This window comes from Centruroides vittatus, unplaced genomic scaffold, assembly GCF_030686945.1.
Source record: "Centruroides vittatus isolate TY-2023 unplaced genomic scaffold, ASM3068694v2 contig_575, whole genome shotgun sequence".
NCBI lineage: Eukaryota > Metazoa > Arthropoda > Arachnida > Scorpiones > Buthidae > Centruroides > Centruroides vittatus.
The window spans coordinates 1,198,614-1,219,022 of NW_027122344.1; the positions used below are offsets into that span (position 1 = coordinate 1,198,614).

A 20,409-nucleotide genomic window follows, 5' to 3' on the forward strand; every position below is an offset into this window, starting at 1 on the left:
AACCATCAAGCTCTTTATGGTCATCGCCAGCATTATTGGTCAAGAAATCTGATTTAAGTTATCGATTTGTTGTGGATTGTAGACAATTGAATAAAGTGACGAAGATAGACCCATACCTCCTTACCGTTGATCCAGGAATCATTAAGCTTGTTAGGCAAGACTACATATTATTCCACAATAGACACATTGAGTGGTTATTGGCAATTATCACTAAGCCTGGATTCAAAAGAGAAAACTGGTTCAGTACTCCATTGGGGCATTATCAATTTAATTGCCTCGCAATGGACCTTTGCAATGTAGCTGCCACATTTCAACAATGTGCAGATTTGGTATTAAGTAAGCTGAAGAACAAAATATGCTTAGTATATTATGGATGGCATCCTTGTGTTTAGTCCCGACTTTAACTCCCACCTAGAGAGGTTAGAACTAGTTTTCCAGAGATTAGCTGCAGCAGGACTAAAACTTAAATCCAGGAAATGTCACTTTTTGAAGAGACAGATAAAATTTTTGGGACACGAGGTTTTTTTATTTTCCATGTTAAGAAAATTATATTTATAAAAATAGATGAAACTTCACTTAAGATTAACTGCTGTGGTGCTATTGTCACATGGTGCCCCACATGACGCTATTGTCACATGATCAAAATGGGAAGAAATGATTTTCATTGCCAATTGGTTGATTTCCATTATTGGTGACACACATATGATGATGCAATTTGTGTGTTCATCTGAAAATGAATGATTGTGTATAAATCTAATGAGAATGGTTAAGGTGTAGTTGAGTATCACTCTAGGTCATACATTTGTTAGAAGTGATTGTTGATGTTAAGAAGCCGAAACCTTTTCACAACAACAGTTGTTCTGTTCAGTATCACCTTCCAGGAGTCAAAAAAATTTTCTCAAAGAGCCATCTGTAGCTCTGGATCATGAATTGTGGATCTTAGACAATCAAAAACATTTCATTTTTTTTTTTACCTAAGGAAAGAAATTCAAGAATAATTTTCATATTTTTTTAATTTAAAAAATATCTATCCAAAGCATTATAAGTATAATTTGTATTTAAAATATTAATCTTAACATTTTAATTAAAAACAGAACTTTTAAAAAACATGCTTAACTTTTATTTTCAAGGGCAGCTTGTTTGACTTATAATATTTTGACATTTAAAAGACTAATTGATAGAGAAGAATTACCTCCTTTCGTATTAAGGAATACAGTACCAACATGTATGGCCCAATATGAACGATTATTTTCTACAGTAAGGTAAGATATTTCTATTGATATTTATTTACTCATCTGTTGTAAATAAATTGTAAGATAAAACTTATAATCTTGTAAACAGGTTATCCTTAAACTTATAATCCTGTAAAGGTTGTAACTTATAATCTTGTAAACAGGTTGTAACATTTTACTGGTGACATAAAGGTTGTTGTGAGTCTAGTATAAAACTTATAATAAGAGACAAAATGTTTATTACCATAGAATTATTATTACTTTCCCAGCTGTTATATGTAACAGAGGGAAAGTGTAACGATCGGTCAAAAAATTACTCCACCAGATTTTTACATTTTTGGACTCTGGGGGCCTTGAAATGTTGAGAAATCCAAAAATATTCTTGGGTTTATCTACATGTATGGATATTAGTGTGTGTGGGGTGGCACAGTTTTGTTTACTCTGTTTGAAGCTTAATAAATCCTGAGCTTTTTGTTGAAACTTTCTGAAATTTTGTAGGGAGATTTGTTTATTAAGAGGATTGATGCTATTAAATTTTGGTAATTAAAGATTGAGGTGGTAAGAAGATAAAGGGGGTTGTGTATATCTCAAGTAGGGTTGGACTTAATGATGATTTTACTCGTAATTAGCATTTACAATTTTTTATAAAGTCCATTCCTATCCTCAAAATTAAGATTTTTGCCATTTTATAATAGTTAAAAATATAACTAGTTTTTAATATAAAATATCATAACAGATGGTGCCATTAAGTGCTGACTGGAAAGTTTAAGTAACTCATTGCTGGATTTTTTTATTTTTACTGTGTATTGTTCTTGGACAATGTGTGGTTTCATATCTCTCAGATGGGCCCATGTTCCAAGCCTGTGAGACCAGTATAAAACCTTAAATAGTTTGCAGAAATTTCTCAACTATATGAAAAGTTGCCAGAATAGTAGCTTTTTCTAAAGATCTATATAAATTTGAGTGAATATCTGTTTCATAAGGTTTTATTGTCTTTAGGCTTTTATGTAACGAATGTAGGATAACTCATGGCAGAGAGAACTATCGGTATGGTATGGACTTTATTTTCCATAGGAATTTTACTTCTTGACAGAGTTCAGTATATTTACTTATTTTTTCTGAATAGCTATTTTGTAGATTATGTGTATTTAATATATCAGTGTCAATGATATAGGTAGTTTTGTTCTTTGTCAATGAGGATAATATTTGGTCTATTGTGATGAATTGTTTTATCTATTAAACTGCTCTGTCAAAATATAGTATATTATAGTGAATTACAATTAACTTACAACTGGATATAATACAAAATAATAACACAAAAACCACTAAAATCAGGAAAAACTCACTTTACTAAAATAAAATAAACATTTGACATTTTTAAAATGTTGTCATCAAGTTTATGTAGAATGGAGTGCAAAACAGAAGATAGAATGCAATTTGAAAGTTAAAGAACATTATCTGATTGGATGAAACATATTACATTATGGACCTAATGATAACATAACCTGATTTTGACATTTTTAAAAAAATGTCAAAATCACATTATGTTTGTAAAAATGTTTGTTTTTTCATTAGTTTTAGTGAGTATAATTTGTGCTGGATATTTCTAGTATATTTACATGCATTGGACTTAATTAATCCAGTTTTACATAGTATCGTATTTTACGGACTATAAGACGCACTTTTTTTCTTCGAAAAATTGCCTCCAAAATTCAGGTGCGTCTTATAGTCCGTAGCGTCTTATAGGTATTTTTTAAAAAAAAAATTGCTTAAAAATTAAGGTGCGTCTTATAGTCCGTAGCGTCTTATAGTCCGTAAAATACGGTACATATTTATTGTTCACTTTATTTTAGTAAAGTGAGTTTTTGCTAGATTTTAGTAGTTTGTGGTGGTGTTGTGTTGGTAATGCATTCTGTATGATATATATACTGGTGCCTAGTACTGTGCTGGACCAAAATCAACACAACTACAGAAGATAAATGTTTTTTTTTTTTTTTGTGCTGTTTATGTGTATATCTGTGTTTAAAAATTTCCTAACTACAAGGGTCATTCTAAAAGAAAAAAACGTTTTGATCTGACAAGCTGTGCAGTTCTCCCATCACCACCTCACTGCCGCATCATGGACCTTTCCATTTTTTCGCACCAATTTGATGCTAACAGCTAGCTGCAACGATCATTTACTGTTTATAGTGCGACTTTGAAATGTGTGACAAAATTAAAGATCCTGCCAAGTGTGAGGTTCGTAGTGTAATATGCTTTTTGAATGTGAAAAAAGTCTGCCCCTATTGAAATTTACAGACAGATAACCAAGGTTTTCTGTCCATAAATTTTCACTGACTATGCCACCATTCAAAACAAACAGTGGGTATTGTTGTCCAGAGGCATTGTGCTTCTTCGGGATAATGCGTGTCCGCATGCTGCTGCATTGAGGAAAAACTTGCTTCAGCAGTTTAAGTGGGAAGTTTTCTCCTTATAGCCCGGACTTGGCTCCAAGTGATTACCATCTTGTGTGAATTGTCTTTGTAAACCAAGTAATGAAACTGGTAGACGCACAGCATCCACACCTTCTACGTTAAGAAGATTACCATCTTTTCCCAAAATTGAAGGACTTTTTGGCCGGGAATCACTATGGAAGTGACAACAAATTGAAAGAGGCTGTTAATGCTGGTTCAAGAACTTGGTGGTAACTGAGTATGCAGAAGGCATAGAAAAGCTGGTGATATGCTATGACAAATGTTTAAATTTGTATGGCGACTACGTAGAAAAATAGCTAAGGTATCATATGTGTTGTAAAATAAGTTTTGTTTCATTATCTTAAATAAAAATATCTAGAGAAACAAATGTTCTTTACTTTTAGAATGACCCTCGAATATGACATGCTCTTGGAAATATTGTATAATATTGCTTGTGTTTATGACCTAGAACAATATTTATGTTGATTGCTTTAAATGTGGGTTTTGCATTCAGCTCAGTTGTTAGTACACATATCCTTTGATTAATGTGGTTTTAGTTAATGCAGGATTTGATCAACACACGAAATTAATTGTGGCAGTCCTGTGAGATGTAAATATTTAAATAACTGGTTGTGATAACAAACAAAATATTTACAAATAAAATTTTTATTCAAATTGACACTGGAATTCTTATGCGGCGACCAGTAACTTGTCACAGACTCGACAGATGGCGCCACTCCTCTAGAGGCCCCCATAGCCTCGTACACGAGAACTCGATTATTCTGGTGGTATTCTGGGATACCTTAGTTTGTTGGATGTTAGCAGCTAGAGCACGTGTAGCTCTAACGTGTACTGTACTTGTACCGATTGTTCATGAATAAATGTTGTTAGTGTTTAAAAGATAGTTGTGGATTTCATGAGAATCTTTATACTGCATCCCGAAAAACACAAGTTTTAGTAATGATTGAAATGGATAGGCGATGGACCGACAGCTCTTTGATTCCATGTGTGATCCGCCATTGCCCTCACTTACAAACTACAACACAACTCATGATGTTAGCCCGAGGATTGTGCTCCTGACAAACAACTCAGATAAAAAAAATATTAAACTAAAAGCACAAAAATGCATACAAAGGGTTCTAAATAACATAAAAGGCTTAATCTATTATGAGGTATGAAACAGTAAATAATTAAAAGTAACTCATAATAATTTAAATGTTGATACAGAAACAGATTTTAGCAATAGAGGGTGAAAGTCAAGGATAGAAGAATAGTTGATAGAGGACTATGTCCCAGTACTTTGTTTGCTGAAGTTCCTTTTAATAGTAGATGTTCATATTACAGAACAATTTCTTCAATGGGACATAGTCTTCTCATGAAATAATTTCCATTATCCAAAGTGTCTTACTCCATGTTTAATTTTCTTGGCTTCTCCAGTTACAAAGACCACTTGCTGTGAACACTCCTTACCTTGTCAACACAATTGATAACCTGTCATTTTTTTTCACTCCCATTCAAAGGTTAGTCAAAAACGGTTCTTTTCGAGGCTCTTTCACTCTTATAAATACAGTCCACAAAACACATTGGACCAGTTCTCTTGAACAAAAGATTGCATTTTCCCAACATTGGCATAGATCCCCCTTTGGTGAAGAAGACACACAGTTTTAAAATGGTAGAAGGAAACAAAGAACAAAAAGTACAGGGAAAGAGAAACAAACAAACATAAACTATGGTATACTGCCACAGTCCCTTTATATACATGACAGAAGTTTTAATTAATGTGGCTTTAATAGCTGGTTTTACTTAGCATAAATGTTTTTCTCAGGAAATAAGGTGTTTGTAAATTTGCTATTTTTGTGCCAAGGGTGATTTCGGATTTAGGGTATATCCTATGTGGCAGCGTCTAGTGACCATGGGCGTTAATGCACTTTCAAGCAGAGCAGACTAATTGGTCCAAGCAAATGTGCGTGTTCGGAGTAACCATGTTTAATGTGCACTGACTGTCAGATGAGGCTTCTACATGTGTGTGCAGGAAGCTGTTACCAAGTAAGTTTGATTGCCACTTCCACTGCTCATGCTTCCAAAGAAGAAAATGACTGATTTTGTAGATGAATGAAAACAGAATAAAATGTGTATATAAGTTTCATATACTTTAATTAATAATTTTTACATAATTTAATAATTTCTTATTTTGTAAATGCAACATTTTAAAAATGAAACTTTTTTAAACTTATTCTATTCTATGAAGATTCTTTATATCTGTTGTGTATCTAGTTAGCGATAACATTTATCTTTCAAATTTACCATTTTAATGCTTGTCATAATTTCCATAGCAAGCATTTGACAAAGTAGTGTCGTTGACATTTTGTAAACATCATGTGTCTGCTCTGGACAGAGGTCACTTGCAAGTTGGAAGTGTGTACAAAGATTCTTTCCACTTGTGGTTGCTGGATGCAGCCATGTAGGACGTACCCTTAGATATGCAGTTTAATTACAATAGTTGTGAAATTTAACACATTACTGCTAATGTGATATTGTATTTTTGTTTAGAAGCTTATTTTAAAAATTTACTTCACATTTTGTTTGTATAAGATCAAATTGAAATGTTTGCAGATAAAAAACATGCATAACATACCTGATATGCATTTCAGTTTTGTAAAGGATATATAATACTATACAAATAGTTTTGTATAACACTACACAAACAATAAAAAAATACTCATAGATGAGGCTCCTAAATGTTGGACATGCAAAGTGTGGGTTTGAATTTTTCTTTGTTTTTTTTCCTTCTGATTGAATATCACAAATCAACTTTTCTTTGATGAAGTCATTGCCAATAAAGCCAGATGACTGTCATATTATATTGACCTATATTACTATTACAATTAATAATTATTACATTCAGTAAGAGATAAATGTATAATGCCTATCTCTAGTGCCAAATTACTTGCCATTTAATTATTAGTTACAGTAGTAATATAGTCTGGTATAATTTTGCAGTCATTTGGCTTTAATACATAACTATTGAGTTTTAGATGTTGATATCTGCCAAATAAAAATTTTGGATAGTCATTGTTTATAAATTTCAAACAATAAGCAGAAGACACTAATAGCAAAGTGCTAGTGCACAGAAAAATGTGCCATTTCTGTGCACTAAGCAAATTGGAAATTATGGAATGATTTGCAAACTATCAAATCATTCCATAAGTAGTAAGTAAATCATAGCATCATCAGTAAGGTGTTAGCAAATTAAAAAATTTGCTGAATTTAGAAATGTCCTTCGTTAACTTAAAACACAATACACAAAAACTATTAATTTGTTTCTGTAAAAAAGTTTTAAAATCATTAATGTATCATTTAAATATAAAGTGATCATGTTAAATCTTGTAGATTACTTGTGATTATTTATTTTCTTTTTTATTCTTAGAATACCAGGTGAAGACATTGATGAATTACATCATTTTGAATCTGCCAAATCAAAAGTAATTATATTTCAAGTGATATTTTATTATTTCATTTAAGATATCAAATTAAGATTTTTATAAAAGAAAAGGTAATTAATAAGATTAAGTATTTAAATTTTTTACAGTTTTTGATATGGTGCTGTAATGAATTTTGTTATTTTTTTGTTTTATAATATAGATTCTTTGTAGGGGATATTTAATTTTTTTTATTAAAATATAATTTTGTAGTAAAGATTCACAAATTATGACACCATTTTTTTAAATATAAATTGAAAGAGTATACTAAATTTGTTGGCTTGAATTTAAGTCTTTAAAAATTCTTTCATAATTCACCCTGGTTAATGATGGTATAAATGGTTAATGATTTTGTTTCATTTTCCACCCACTTAACATTTGGAATGTTAAATGGGTGGAAAATCAAGCAAAATCATTTAACCATTAATAAATTATTGTTAATGGGTTAGTAAAGACCAACAACTGCCGAATTATCGGGCTAGCAAATGGCTATAGTAATTGCCGTCGATGGTCGTACGGTAATCTTATATCAGCTGGAAGGGGAGGATCGGACCGAAGGTGCGGGTAGCGTAACTGGTAACGTGTCTGCACGGATAGCAGACGTTGCGGGTTCGAATCCCGCTTCGGGCCGATTCTTTTCTTCCAGTTAAGCCTAAATTTATTTAAAATTATTTAATTAAAATTCTAATTATTAAATTTAGCAAGAGATGGCGCCTAATGCCTAACTCTAGTACCAAATTAACTTAAATTATTATTATTACTATAGCCATTTGCTAGCCCGATAATTCGGCAGTTGTTGGTCTTTATATATAACGGGTTAGTTGTTGTTTATTTAATGGGTTAGTAGATGAACCTCAGAAAATACCTTAGTAAAGTAAGAAAACAGAGAGAGTATAAAAATTTAAATCTGTGATGAAAAATTAAGTAAATAAATATGTGCATTGAAATTAATTACAGTAGTTAAAAGCAAAAATACCCAAATTAAGCAACATTTTCCATAATAGGTCAATTTAGGTCATGACCCCTTACATTTTGTTTAACCCAGTGTTTCTCAACGGGACGATATCATTCCCATGTAGATGATTTTTCCATGTTGGGGGCAATTAGTAACAATTTATATTTTGGGGCAAAAATCAATTTTTTGGGCAATATAGTAAAACATTATATTAAGAATAATTAGATATTTTATTTGTTATACCATAGAATAATTAAACAAATAACATTATACTAATCACTAGTCTATTCAATGCAATACAAATTTGAGGGCCCATTTCAACGCCCAACAAAATTTTTTTCGAAGTGAAGGTTGTGATACTACGTAATGGTTTTATTGAAGGAGGTGATGATTCGTTAGAGGTTGAGAAACACTGGTTTAACCCTTTCAAGTCACTCCCATTATGTTACGGGAGAAAGTTTTTATTTAAAAATAAAATCCTAGTAATAACTTGAGTATTATTTGTATGTATAATTCATTATAAGTGATAACTTTCAGTTTTTTATATCCAAATATTGTTCATTAAATAAGGGTTTGTTGTAGCCGAAAAAAATTAACATTGCTCTTATAGGTGTTTCATTCATACTTATAAAAGTGGTTTGTTATAAATGAACACTACTATATTAATAAATGAATAAACCTAGGCATCCTTGGTTACACAGCAAGGGAACACAGTTTTATGGGATAGCACTGCTGTAGTCAAGAGAGTTTGAAATCCAGCACTAACTAAATACTCAGAAATTATTGAAATATATAATAGGAGTAAGGAAATTGCATAAATCATAAAGATGCAAAAAGCTAATCTAACATGTGGTGACTTCTAAATAAACAATAGGCCTATTAATGAGTTTTATGATTTTGAGAAACTTTTTCATTACAAGCCATGACATATTGGAATAAAAATAAAATTTTTAATTTTGAATGATCATTCTAGAACTGCAGCACTAACAAATTTCAGAACCTAAATATGGCTGTGTAAAATATTCAAAAGTGTTTGCGTTTTAACAATTAAATGCTGGATTAGTAAAAGGTTTGTTGTTTCTTAGTTAAATTAATAAAGTAAAACAAAAGTAAAAATAAAAACAATTTACTAAATTTTAAAAAAAAGGAACTTTAAGCTTTTTATTTTGACTGAGTTTTACAGTAGCCTTTTTTAAAATACTGTTATCTTAACTACAACAGTTTAATAATTGTTTTCATTTTCACCCATCTATAGCGGTCTTATTTATAAAAATAAACATTTAAACAGTTTTAGGAGGAACTAGTCTTTCTTTTCTTGTCACGAATTAAGCCAGAGATTCTGCAGAGGTGCTGTCTGTACCTATGGAGCAATATTGGAGGTATTTCTGGTATTCAAATTAATTTTTTCAACATTATATTTAAAATCTCAAATAATAGAAAGTATTTGAGTATTCATGAGTAGTATTCACTGATCTCTACTTTGACTTAGTTTAAAGAAATATAATTATCTAACATGGTGGCATATATTAGGATTGATCATTGGGCCATGTCATGTAGTCTGTTGCAAGGGTAGGGAAATGACATAACGTGGCATTATAATCATACACCAATGAACAAGCAGGGAGAAGTTCAGTTATTTCACAGGTTTTGTTTTTGGCATAGAGTAGTAAAAATACAGCCGGCATTATTCAGAATCCATACATGGTCAAAACACGGTGCCACCACTTTGAGCCAACCAGGAGACAAGTGAGCATGCAATGCAACCTATTCATACTTGACCTAAAATTTCAATATAAAAATTTATTTTTAATAAAACAATTAGAATTGTGTGTTGACATTTTGAAAAGTGTCGTGAACATCAAGAAATGGAATAGCCATCTTGAATAGAACTGGCACTAGAAGAGGTATTGTAGTGCCATATCATACCAATATCTCCTACAGTTGAAAGCCTAAACACAACTTTTTTGATATCACTAACAGTAGTCTATCAATTATCCAATTTACAAAAGTGTCAGACATTATTAAGAATGTGTTAAATTTATTTATTTTTCACTGTAAATTTTTGCCTGCATTTTAATAAAAAAGTAATAGAGAGATCTATTTTTTTTTTTTTTTAAAGATTTCTTTATTACTTTGTATTATTTGCCTTGCTCTATTATATATATAATGTATATGCATGGGTATCTGCAGAAAATTTTTCAGTTAGAGGCAAAGCTTGGAGAAAAATAATTACATCAATAAATTTTTATTTAGTTAATTTTTTGGAATTTTTTCACAAGTAGATTACAGAATACAGTATTGTGTCACTACAAAAAGACAAAGCATCCCATGATCAAGGATGTAAGGTTATATGTCTCAATCATTTTTATGTTTATAATTTGTGGAATTTTTTATTTGATTTCTGGGAGGGAAAGAGCCCCATTTTCTCCCTCAGCAGATGTCCATATGTATGGGGCAGTGGACAAATACATGCAGACAGTTGATCTGTCCACATACAAAGCAACTATTTGTTAATGATCAAGTAATGTTTTAAATATTTTACATCTTAATATGATAGATTTTTTTTTTTCTTTTAAAACTCAATGTATCACCTACATATAGTTATAATTTTTTGGAAATTAGTTGGAGGTTTAGTTTGGCATTGGAACATGTTTATAATTTTTCTCCATTTATTATAAAATAATGAGGAATAAATTCATAATTAATGTTTTTCTCTAGAATGTCTAATTATCAGGAATGGATTACTGATTTTAAGGGGATGTCTGTAATTTATTTTATTGTTCAAAAATGTGTTTTGTGAAATGAGCAAGTTAAGACTACTAAATGACTAAATTAAGACTACTTTGAAATGAGCAAGTTAATAGCTACTTTTTAATAAAAAAATAGTACTTTTTAAAATACAAAAAGTTTTTAAAATTTTTTTGATCATTTATGTTATGAAGTAATATTTTAAAATTTTAATATTTAATTAGCATATTATTGTTATGAGAAGAGGTTTATACTACAAATTACATGTTTATGATAAAATGAATCAATTACTATGTCCAACTTCTCTGGAAGAACAAATTGAATGGATTGTAAAAGATGCAGAGAAACATGCAGGTAATTATGAATTTCAAATAATATAAAAACCCTGTTATATAACAGGTTTTATATAACCATATAAAACAATAATAGATGGTATTTAATTCAATTAGATTTAATTTCTGAAGAAGAAAAAAATATTGCTTCTTTGACTGCATTAGAAAGAACTGAATGGGCAAAAATTCGAAAAGAGTGTCTCATTTCTGGCATCAATGGTGAAAGTCTAAGAGCTGTAGAAAGATCTATCTTTATTGTAAGTACTTTTTTAGAAAATAAATTTTAAAAATCATATGATATGATACAATAGATTATGTAATAAATTATAGCATAAAATTGAATAATGTTTGCTAACTTATAAAAATATATGTATTGTGTATATTCAATTTATCAAACACATGGATGTAATAAATTGATTAATTAGATATATTAATGTTTCAATTAATTAATGTTTTCAGATTGCAATTTTAGATTATATTCCAAAAGATCTAAACAGTAAATGTAATTATTTACTTAATGGTGATGGGAAAAATATATGGTTTGATAAGTCATTAAATCTGTTAATTCTTGGAAATTCTTCATGTGGAGTTAATTGTGAACACAGTATGGCAGATGCTCCTGTAATGGCTCACATGTGGGAATTCACACTCAGTAAAGAGTAAGTACAGATTATTTCTTTTGGTTGTGTTTTCATTTTTATAAAAGTAACATTATGATACATTTTAAGAGTGTTAGAAAGGTTATATGATGATAATGGTCGATGTATGCCACCACTGAAAACATTTCAGCAAGCAAAACTGAAAGCACCACAGAGATTACTTTGGGATATTGGTCCAAAACTTGCAGAAAAAATTAAATTTTCATTGCAGATTGCTTTAAAAGTGAGTATATGAAATTATTAATAATCATAAACAAATTTATCAACTAGTTAAAATTGAATTTCAAATATGAATCTAAACTATTAAAAAATTTGTTTTTGTATAAAATTATCATTCAATAGACATAATAACAGCCAAAATAATGAATATATATATATTTATTATTTTGGCTTTGAGATTGCTTACATTTTCAAAACTACAATTTAGGAAAACCTTGAATGTATAATCTGTGGATGATGGGGAAAAAAGCAAAATAGTAAGCAAATACAGTATAAGTAAATCTTCTGTTGATAAATGAAATCAAATCAACCAATAAAAATTAAAATGCAGGCATCTCCTGCTTAACATTTTCCCGATAAAATATTTGATTTGTAATATCCAAACTTCATAGAATGTACTTGCCTCTATACATTTTTCAACTGGTGTTTATATAAGAAAAATTTATATTTGTCCCAAAAATTCAATACAACAGTTTTAATAAAACAGTAGGTGGGAAAAGTCTGAAGTTATATTCAAAGTATAATTGAATAGAATGTTAGAATCATGAGTAGACATTTTAAAACATGCTCTGAGTATCAGAAAGGGGCATTGTAATGTCATATGCCAACATCTCCCATAGCAGAAAGTCAATGATGAATACTAACTATATAAAAAGTAGTTAGCTACATAATTAACTAGTATAAAAGGCAATCTAGTTTAACTACTAGTTAACTGTGTAGTTACTTTGTTTTTATAAAAATAGTTAAAACTACTAGTTAAATAGAATACATTGAAACTACTCAGAAACAGAAAAATAAAAACTTAGACTGGATTAAAATAGTTCTGTTTTCATTTCATCATTATTATTTAACATGTATTCTTGAGACATCAGTTAAAAAAAAAGGAATAAAAATTTTTTCAATTTTTCATTTAACATTCTGCATTGTCTAGGTCCCATTTGTCCCAACAAGGAAAACATATTGTCCACTGCAGCACCACTGACAAGGATAATGTATTCTAAAAATGCATTCTTACAGTAGTGTAACATATTAATACGTGGTACGATCCAAAAGTTCGGGGAATGCAGTAATCTACGACAACAAAAGCATGTATTTGAAGTTACAGCGTATGAAATGGATTCTACCAAACCACATCTACGTGTTCAGGTTAATTTCACCCATGTCGTGTGATTAAACCGCGAGCGCTTCTGTTTTTTTCCGGAGATAGTTACCTTTGTCCTGCGACATAATCAAAGTGGAGTTTCAAGAACAACCTCCAACATTTCGACTTCACCGTGACCTTTCACTGTAGAATCACCGTACACCTTTCTTAGCAATTTTAAAGTCTCTGTAGGTGTTTTACCTAAACGCTAAGAAAGGTGTACGGTGATTCTACGGTGAAAGGTCACGGTGAAGTCGAAATGTTGGAGGTTGTTCTTGAAACTCCACTTTGATTATGTCGCAGGACAAAGGTAACTATCTCCGGAAAAAAACAGAAGCGCTCGCGGTTTAATCACACGACATGGGTGAAATTAACCTGAACACGTAGATGTGGTTTGGTAGAATCCATTTCATACGCTGTAACTTCAAATACATGCTTTTGTTGTCGTAGATTACTGCATTCCCCGAACTTTTGGATCATACCACGTATGTATGCACAGGCCTCAGAATGGATCACTATTTCCACTATTTTTAAATTAGTCACTTTTTCTCAATTATTTCAGCACTACATCAATATTTCTAACTTTTTCTGCCATTATCAGCAACAACATTTTTATGATTCCAAGCTGTCACATGTTAATTAATTAATGTTTAAATACTTAAATTGTGATGCTCATAATATCTTTCTCTGGTTGCAGAAAACCTCATGTTATTATGAGACTTTTGAGGTCTTAAAAATGTTAGTTATGCAAGGTCATGAATTTGAGAGGACATAGTCTAATGTTGACAAAATTCTTTTTCAAAGTACAGTATTTTAATTCCTTCTGAGCCCCTCACAATTAACCTTCACACCTTCAATTTGAAGGAAAGTGTTAATGAACCAGTCTAAAAGTGAAAATAAGTGCAAAAAATGATAGATAAACATAATTTAAAATGACACTGTTTATCATTTTTTAATTTTTGTTTTAATAATTTCGATAATGTAACAAAATTACCGATTAAATTTTTTTCAAGTTTGTTAATATTTTATAAAATTTGGAAAGTTTATTAAGGGACAATTTAATAAATTTTAGCTTTGTAACAGATTACAGGATTTATTGATGAATAATAAATAAAAACAGTGTTTTACAAAAATATTGGAATCATGTCTTGATCCTCCGATTTTTTTTTCAAATCTCCGTGTTTTGAGTCCTCCTGAATTCAAAACAGGAAAAAAAAATCCACATATGTTGGCATCTATTTCATTTAATATCTCAGGATGGGGTAATGATTAAGAAATGAAATTTAGCACTGTAGCTTGTATATAAAGACCATTGATGCTATTAAATTTTGGTGGTTATAGATTGAGGAGTGGAAAGATAGAAAGGGATCACATGTCATAACTTGAGTGGAGTCAGACTTCATGAAGATTTTACTCATTATTAGCATTTATAATTTTATATAAAACTCATATCTACCCTCAAAATTAAACTATTTGCAGTTTTATAATTATTAATAATATAAAAGTTGTTTTTCAACATAATCTTGTAATGGACTGCAAACTAATTTTAAATTTGTTCTATTACGTCGTCATGTTTTCGCCAGGAAAGTTATGCATTTTGTTTCTGGATTTTTTGTTTAATGAAATGTCTTGTTTTAAAATTTTTAATTGCTTCAAATTATTAATTAGAAAAAGTTTTCAGAGTTGCAGAATTATTAAAACTTAATTTTCAAAATTTAAGAAAAATTTTGAAAATTAAGTTTTAATAATTCTGCAACTCTGAAAACTTTTTCAGAAGATAACTCATTAGAAAAAATGGCAAATATACAGGCGATTTTTCTCTCAAATTTTTTTTTTTTTTTTTTTTTTTTGAGAAATATGTCGTATATCTTCTAATAGATTTCTTCCAAACTTGCTGACTGACCCGGTACTTATTAGCTTACAGTTATGTTTTACAAAAACAAAGAAACTGAATAAAGAACAGATCAAAATATACAGATAGAGCACAGGATAATTAACAACCCCTTTTGCTAATTTTGGTCAACTGACTTGGATACGATGCACTCAAAAATGAAACTGGAAATTTCCAAATTTTGGTAATGCCAGAGACTGACATCTATTTGAGTCTTTGCTGTAAGGCTACATTTATTCAAACACAAGAAGAGGGAAAACATGCAAAAATGAATTTTTCGGACCAGAATTCAGAATTGCAATACTATTTATGCAGACACGAGAAACAAATTTTTTGTTCAAATATGCAAGAAATGCACACAAACATCTACACCAGGGATAGTCAACCTTTTTATACCTACTGCCCACTTTTGTATCTTTGTTGGTAGTAAAATTTTCTAACTACCCACCGGTTCCACAGTAAGTTAATTTAGTGCAACTGCAAAGTACTTGTAATTTTTGAGTGGTGGTTTAGTAAAAATATGTAATTAAACTTATCATTTTATTTATATTTTGCATATGTTTATAATACACAGAAATTTTTTTTGTTAGTGTGCCAAGTGTTTTTTACATCAAACTGAAAAAAGTAGCTAAATCTGGCAACACAACCCCACCACAAAACGAGCTCATCTCAAGTGATGGCCACTGTTACAGTACAATATGCTCCGTCAGTGAGTCATAGATGTGCGGTGATAACAAAAAGTGGTTTCAGCATCAGACAAAACCTCTAATGACCACCACGAAAGCTCAAATCGCCCACTACTGGGCAGTAGGGACTGGGTTGACTACCACTGATCTAGACCCTGTGCAAGCATTAGTTCTAAATTATGCTGTTTCAGCAAAATTACAAATTATGATTGCTTTATTTGTAATTACTATTAGTTAATAATGAAAATAAGTTATTGTTCTTTAAACAAAAGAAAATGTTCTCAAACTAAATTATAATATCAAACGAAACAAGACCCATAAACATAATGTATATCATCATGGCCAACTAATTTTATTTGTCACTTTTTAGTCACTTTTTCCTTACTCCCAGCAAGGAACACACACATTTAAAAAGTAATAAATAAATAAACTTATCCAAACAAGAAAAAACTGAAATAATAGGGAAAAATTTGGCTTTTGCCATTTTTCCCCCATTATTTGATGGTAAGACTATTGATTTATTTTGTGAAATTTACTTTACACAAACTACCAATTTTTAAATCCTTTCAACTTTTTATTAATGGAGTTTCACTGTATTTTGAATTAAAAATAAATTGGATTTTATTTTTGTTCAGAAAATGAATAGTTTATTTTTTTCATTACAGTACCTCAAATAAAAATTTATTTAATTATTTTACAGAATAATGAAGATTTAGATCTTTTTGTTGTTGATCATGATTCTTGGGGAAAAGGACTAATTAAAAAATGCAAGGTAATTTAATTAATTAATAACAAATAAGATTGATTTATTTTCAACATTTTACAAACATGACACAAGTTACTTGCTTTGATAAGGAAGAATACCATATATAAATGCTATGTAATAAAAATTTTATTATTGAAAAAGTTTTAAAATTTATTTTATGAATACAATTCTAATTATCTGATGAAATTACTCTGATAAGATTTAAAACAAAATTATTTTCATAAAACCATAGACAGTGACATTCATTAATACTGGATATTTCATTCTGATATTACTTTTGAAATTATATCTTTTCTATAAAGTATATTTTTAAATTATTGAACTTACTTACTTTGAAGAAATAAAAGTCAACTGTGAAAAATAACCTCAAATTATACTTTGTAAAAATTTAAAAAGTAAAAAATTAAATAGTCATCATAAGTTGAAAATATTATTACATGTTACAAAGAAAACTAATTTGAAGTTTTATACTTAAATAGAAAGTTACGTTATTTTCTTTGAAACTTATAACTCTTATTTGTTTACATTCTTTTGTAGTCCTGAATCAATGATAAATTTTCTAATTATGCAAATTTTTCTGTCAAATGATATCAAAATAATTGTTTACAATTTTATTTACATAGTAAGTGACTTACTTTCTATTAAAAACTATATATATACACAAAACTATATACAATAGAATATTTACCAAATGAAAAGAGTCTTGCATTCAATCAGTCCCTAATCAACTAGAGTAGAAAATCAGCAACGTGTCTAATGTTGTGGTGTTGGTTCAGTGATGATAAAAAAATTACACCACAAGATCAGAGGTATTTATTTTTAATTAGCACAAACTAACCAATCAGGACTTGGAATTTTTGAAATTCAGCACTACTAACACATGTGGAGTTCTACTTTTTGAAATTAAAACATTCTTTACAAGCATTGTTTTACAATTGAAAAACTATAGAACCTGAAGAGGGGCTTAAGACCATTGAAAACATTTTTTTAACATTGTAAATATTTCACTTTACTGCTGAAGTTTGGGTGTATTATGTAAGTTTATTGTTTCTCCACTTATTTTCTACTTTAAATACTACTATTAAATGCTGATTTCTTCTAAACTTATATCTGTGTGTTGTTAAAGTATTTTTCTGACTTGACTGACGACTATGTTTTTCTATAAGATTTCTACTTGATTCATTTTTTCAGTTCTGATCTTGATGTCTTCTTTCTTCGAATGCCACTGGAGACAGAATAAAATTTTTTCTCCAGAGCCATTGCTTGATTTTTCTTCTCATCTATCTATTTTTTATCATTGTTATTTACATATTTTATTTATTTAATTATTTTTTGGATTCTCAATTTTTCATTAATTTCAAGGTCTAAAGAAAAAAGAAAACCATATGACTTTCAAAAACTACATATATTACTGGAGTTCAAATGAGTGAACTCTAGATATGAACTGTTTTCTGGTTACATTATTCTTTTTGATAACTTTAAAATTTATGCACCTTTTTAAATTTTTTTTTCACCTAGTTGTAAATTAAGAATAAGTCATAATTATATTTGAATCAGCATACATTATATACAGTATCAATTTAAATAATTTTTCATGTATATAGAAATTAAGAAAAACTTAATTTTCATTTAAAATTGAAGATTTAACAGAAAATATAAACAAAAAAAACTTACTTAAAGTTAAGTATTGGGTGATAAAACAAAAGTTTACTCATGAGAAACAGAGTGAAAAGTTTGGCAACACTGTGACTCAGACTTAGTGATGCTGTAAGTTGGTACCATTTGATTGACTTATCATATATTGTGGACTCTAAAATGTAATACTAGCTTATCATAAAATTTCATAAAACTGTCATTCTTACAAATATAGTAAATCACTGCTTATTCCTTTTCATCACTTGTTTTTACTTATAATTTCGGCAATATCATCTGATGTACCGATGAATTCCACATCTGCAGACTTTTGTTTATAAAACTTGTTACCTCAATAGAAATATATATCTGATATATGAATTTGTATAAAATTAAAGTTGTCTTAAAACTAACACACATTTGTATTGATATGTGTGTCATAGATATACCATTATACAAAAATTTAAAGTTACATGATGCAATACCCCACAAATCAGCAGCATTTTGTAGTTTGGTTAAATATGCATTCATTCATCATTGCATAGGAACAGGAATATGGAATTAAATAGGATTTCAGGGATGATTACTGAACATGTTTTCTTAGAAATGTTATTACCGGCCTAATTTATTCTTATATTAGCAGATAGAAATAACAATGATATCAAAACATCAAGTAATAAATGGTTTATCGTTACTGGAAAATATGTAGTTAACATCCTAATACCTATAGTTATTACATCTACCTGCAAGTCTTCAAGATAAGATCTGCATAACTGTTGGATTTATGTTCCTAGAAGGGTGAAATAGATAAAATTATGTAAATTCCAGCATTATTTATCTTGTAGTAAAAATCCTCTTATTTATTAATATCAGTTTCACTATAATAAAAGAACATTCCTTTAATGTTTCTAAAGGGATCTTTCCCAGTGCCACATCACTATTAGTATGGGGCTTAAATACTAGAACAAGCTACAAGAGCATCCAGAAGGTAAAGAATGTTTGTATGAAAAAGGATGAAATGCAAAGACACTTTTAACTTATTTTAATGTTTCTTCTATTTTTGTGAATTTTTTTTCTAAGAGCACTTGGCCTTTTTATCAATATCAATAAGTATATGAAATTAGCAATACTTGGATATGGTTATTAAACTTCTTCAATTTCTATTCTTAAGAGGCTCAAATTTTCAAAATTTCCTAAAGAACATTTTATTTTCTAAAAATTGTTTTTGTTTAAAAATTTTCTGTATAAAACCCAAGTGTAATGTTTTATTTTATTTATTTTTAGTTTTCAAAACTATTTTTGTGTAATTGTTCTGAATATTTGAATTTAAATTTAGTTCTAAGATATGCATTCTGTATTATTCTAAATTGTTGAATGGATGGTTCTATGCTGCATGGACAGATTTTGACCAAAAACATTTTGTTTAATGAAAAATATTGGCTTTCTGAAATTAGCATTACAAAAGATAAAATAACTGCTTGCTTGTTATTGTTATTTAGTTGGTGTTGTAATAACTGGAAATGCCTTATACTAGACTTTTCCTAGTGAAAAATTATATAAAGAAGAAAAGTTACATTGTTGCTTGACTAACACCTGTAATCCAGTTTAAATGAACCAGTGTATTATAAAAACAAATGTTCCCAACTGTCTTTAACATCCATATTCAGGTTATGGAATGTTACATAGAACAAAATTAAAATAAAATAGAATTTGTTAAATTTGTACTGGTGGTTTGTTTGTTTGTGTGTGTGTGTGTGTGTGTGTGTGTGTGTGTAAAAGAATGTTGAAAAAATTGAATGAAAATAAAATACAAAACAATATAACAAGGGTTTAATAAAGTACATATAAAAATAACAAATATAAAAAGATTATTGTAAATTAAGTCAGTAGGTCCACTTAAATTTCCCAAATCATCTATTCCTGTAAGTTTATATTAACAAACTTTTTTTTATCATATAACAATCCATGGGATTTGTATTTAACAATGTTCTGTTTACATTAATTCTTTCAATATGTGAAGTATGACTTTGAGAACATTTGGGTATGTTTAGAAGCAAGTCCCATAAAATCTTAAAAAAAAATGAGGTTAAGATAAAAACCTTAATCTTATGTTTCTGTTCTTACACCTACAAAAGGAATTAATTTTCACCATTATAAAATAAAGAAAAAATTCAAGTGTAATCCTTATTTATTTATAGTTTTGAATGTTATCTTTT

The 20,409-nt window shown here is 29.3% G+C and overlaps 1 protein-coding gene across 2 annotated transcripts in view; it reads left to right on the top strand.

Annotated features, from left to right (window-relative positions):
- The window catches only part of LOC136979047 (carnitine O-palmitoyltransferase 1, liver isoform-like), a 118,094-nt gene that overhangs the window by 95,155 nt on the left and 2,530 nt on the right, over nt 1-20,409 (top strand). For both annotated transcript variants that reach the window (XM_067274940.1, XM_067274941.1), the window contains 7 exons: nt 1,131-1,262; nt 7,113-7,167; nt 11,092-11,221; nt 11,317-11,456; nt 11,659-11,858; nt 11,928-12,081; nt 16,496-16,567. In XM_067274940.1, the coding sequence (XP_067131041.1) occupies nt 1,131-1,262; nt 7,113-7,167; nt 11,092-11,221; nt 11,317-11,456; nt 11,659-11,858; nt 11,928-12,081; nt 16,496-16,567 (883 nt within the window). The remainder of the gene's footprint in view (nt 1-1,130; nt 1,263-7,112; nt 7,168-11,091; nt 11,222-11,316; nt 11,457-11,658; nt 11,859-11,927; nt 12,082-16,495; nt 16,568-20,409) is intronic.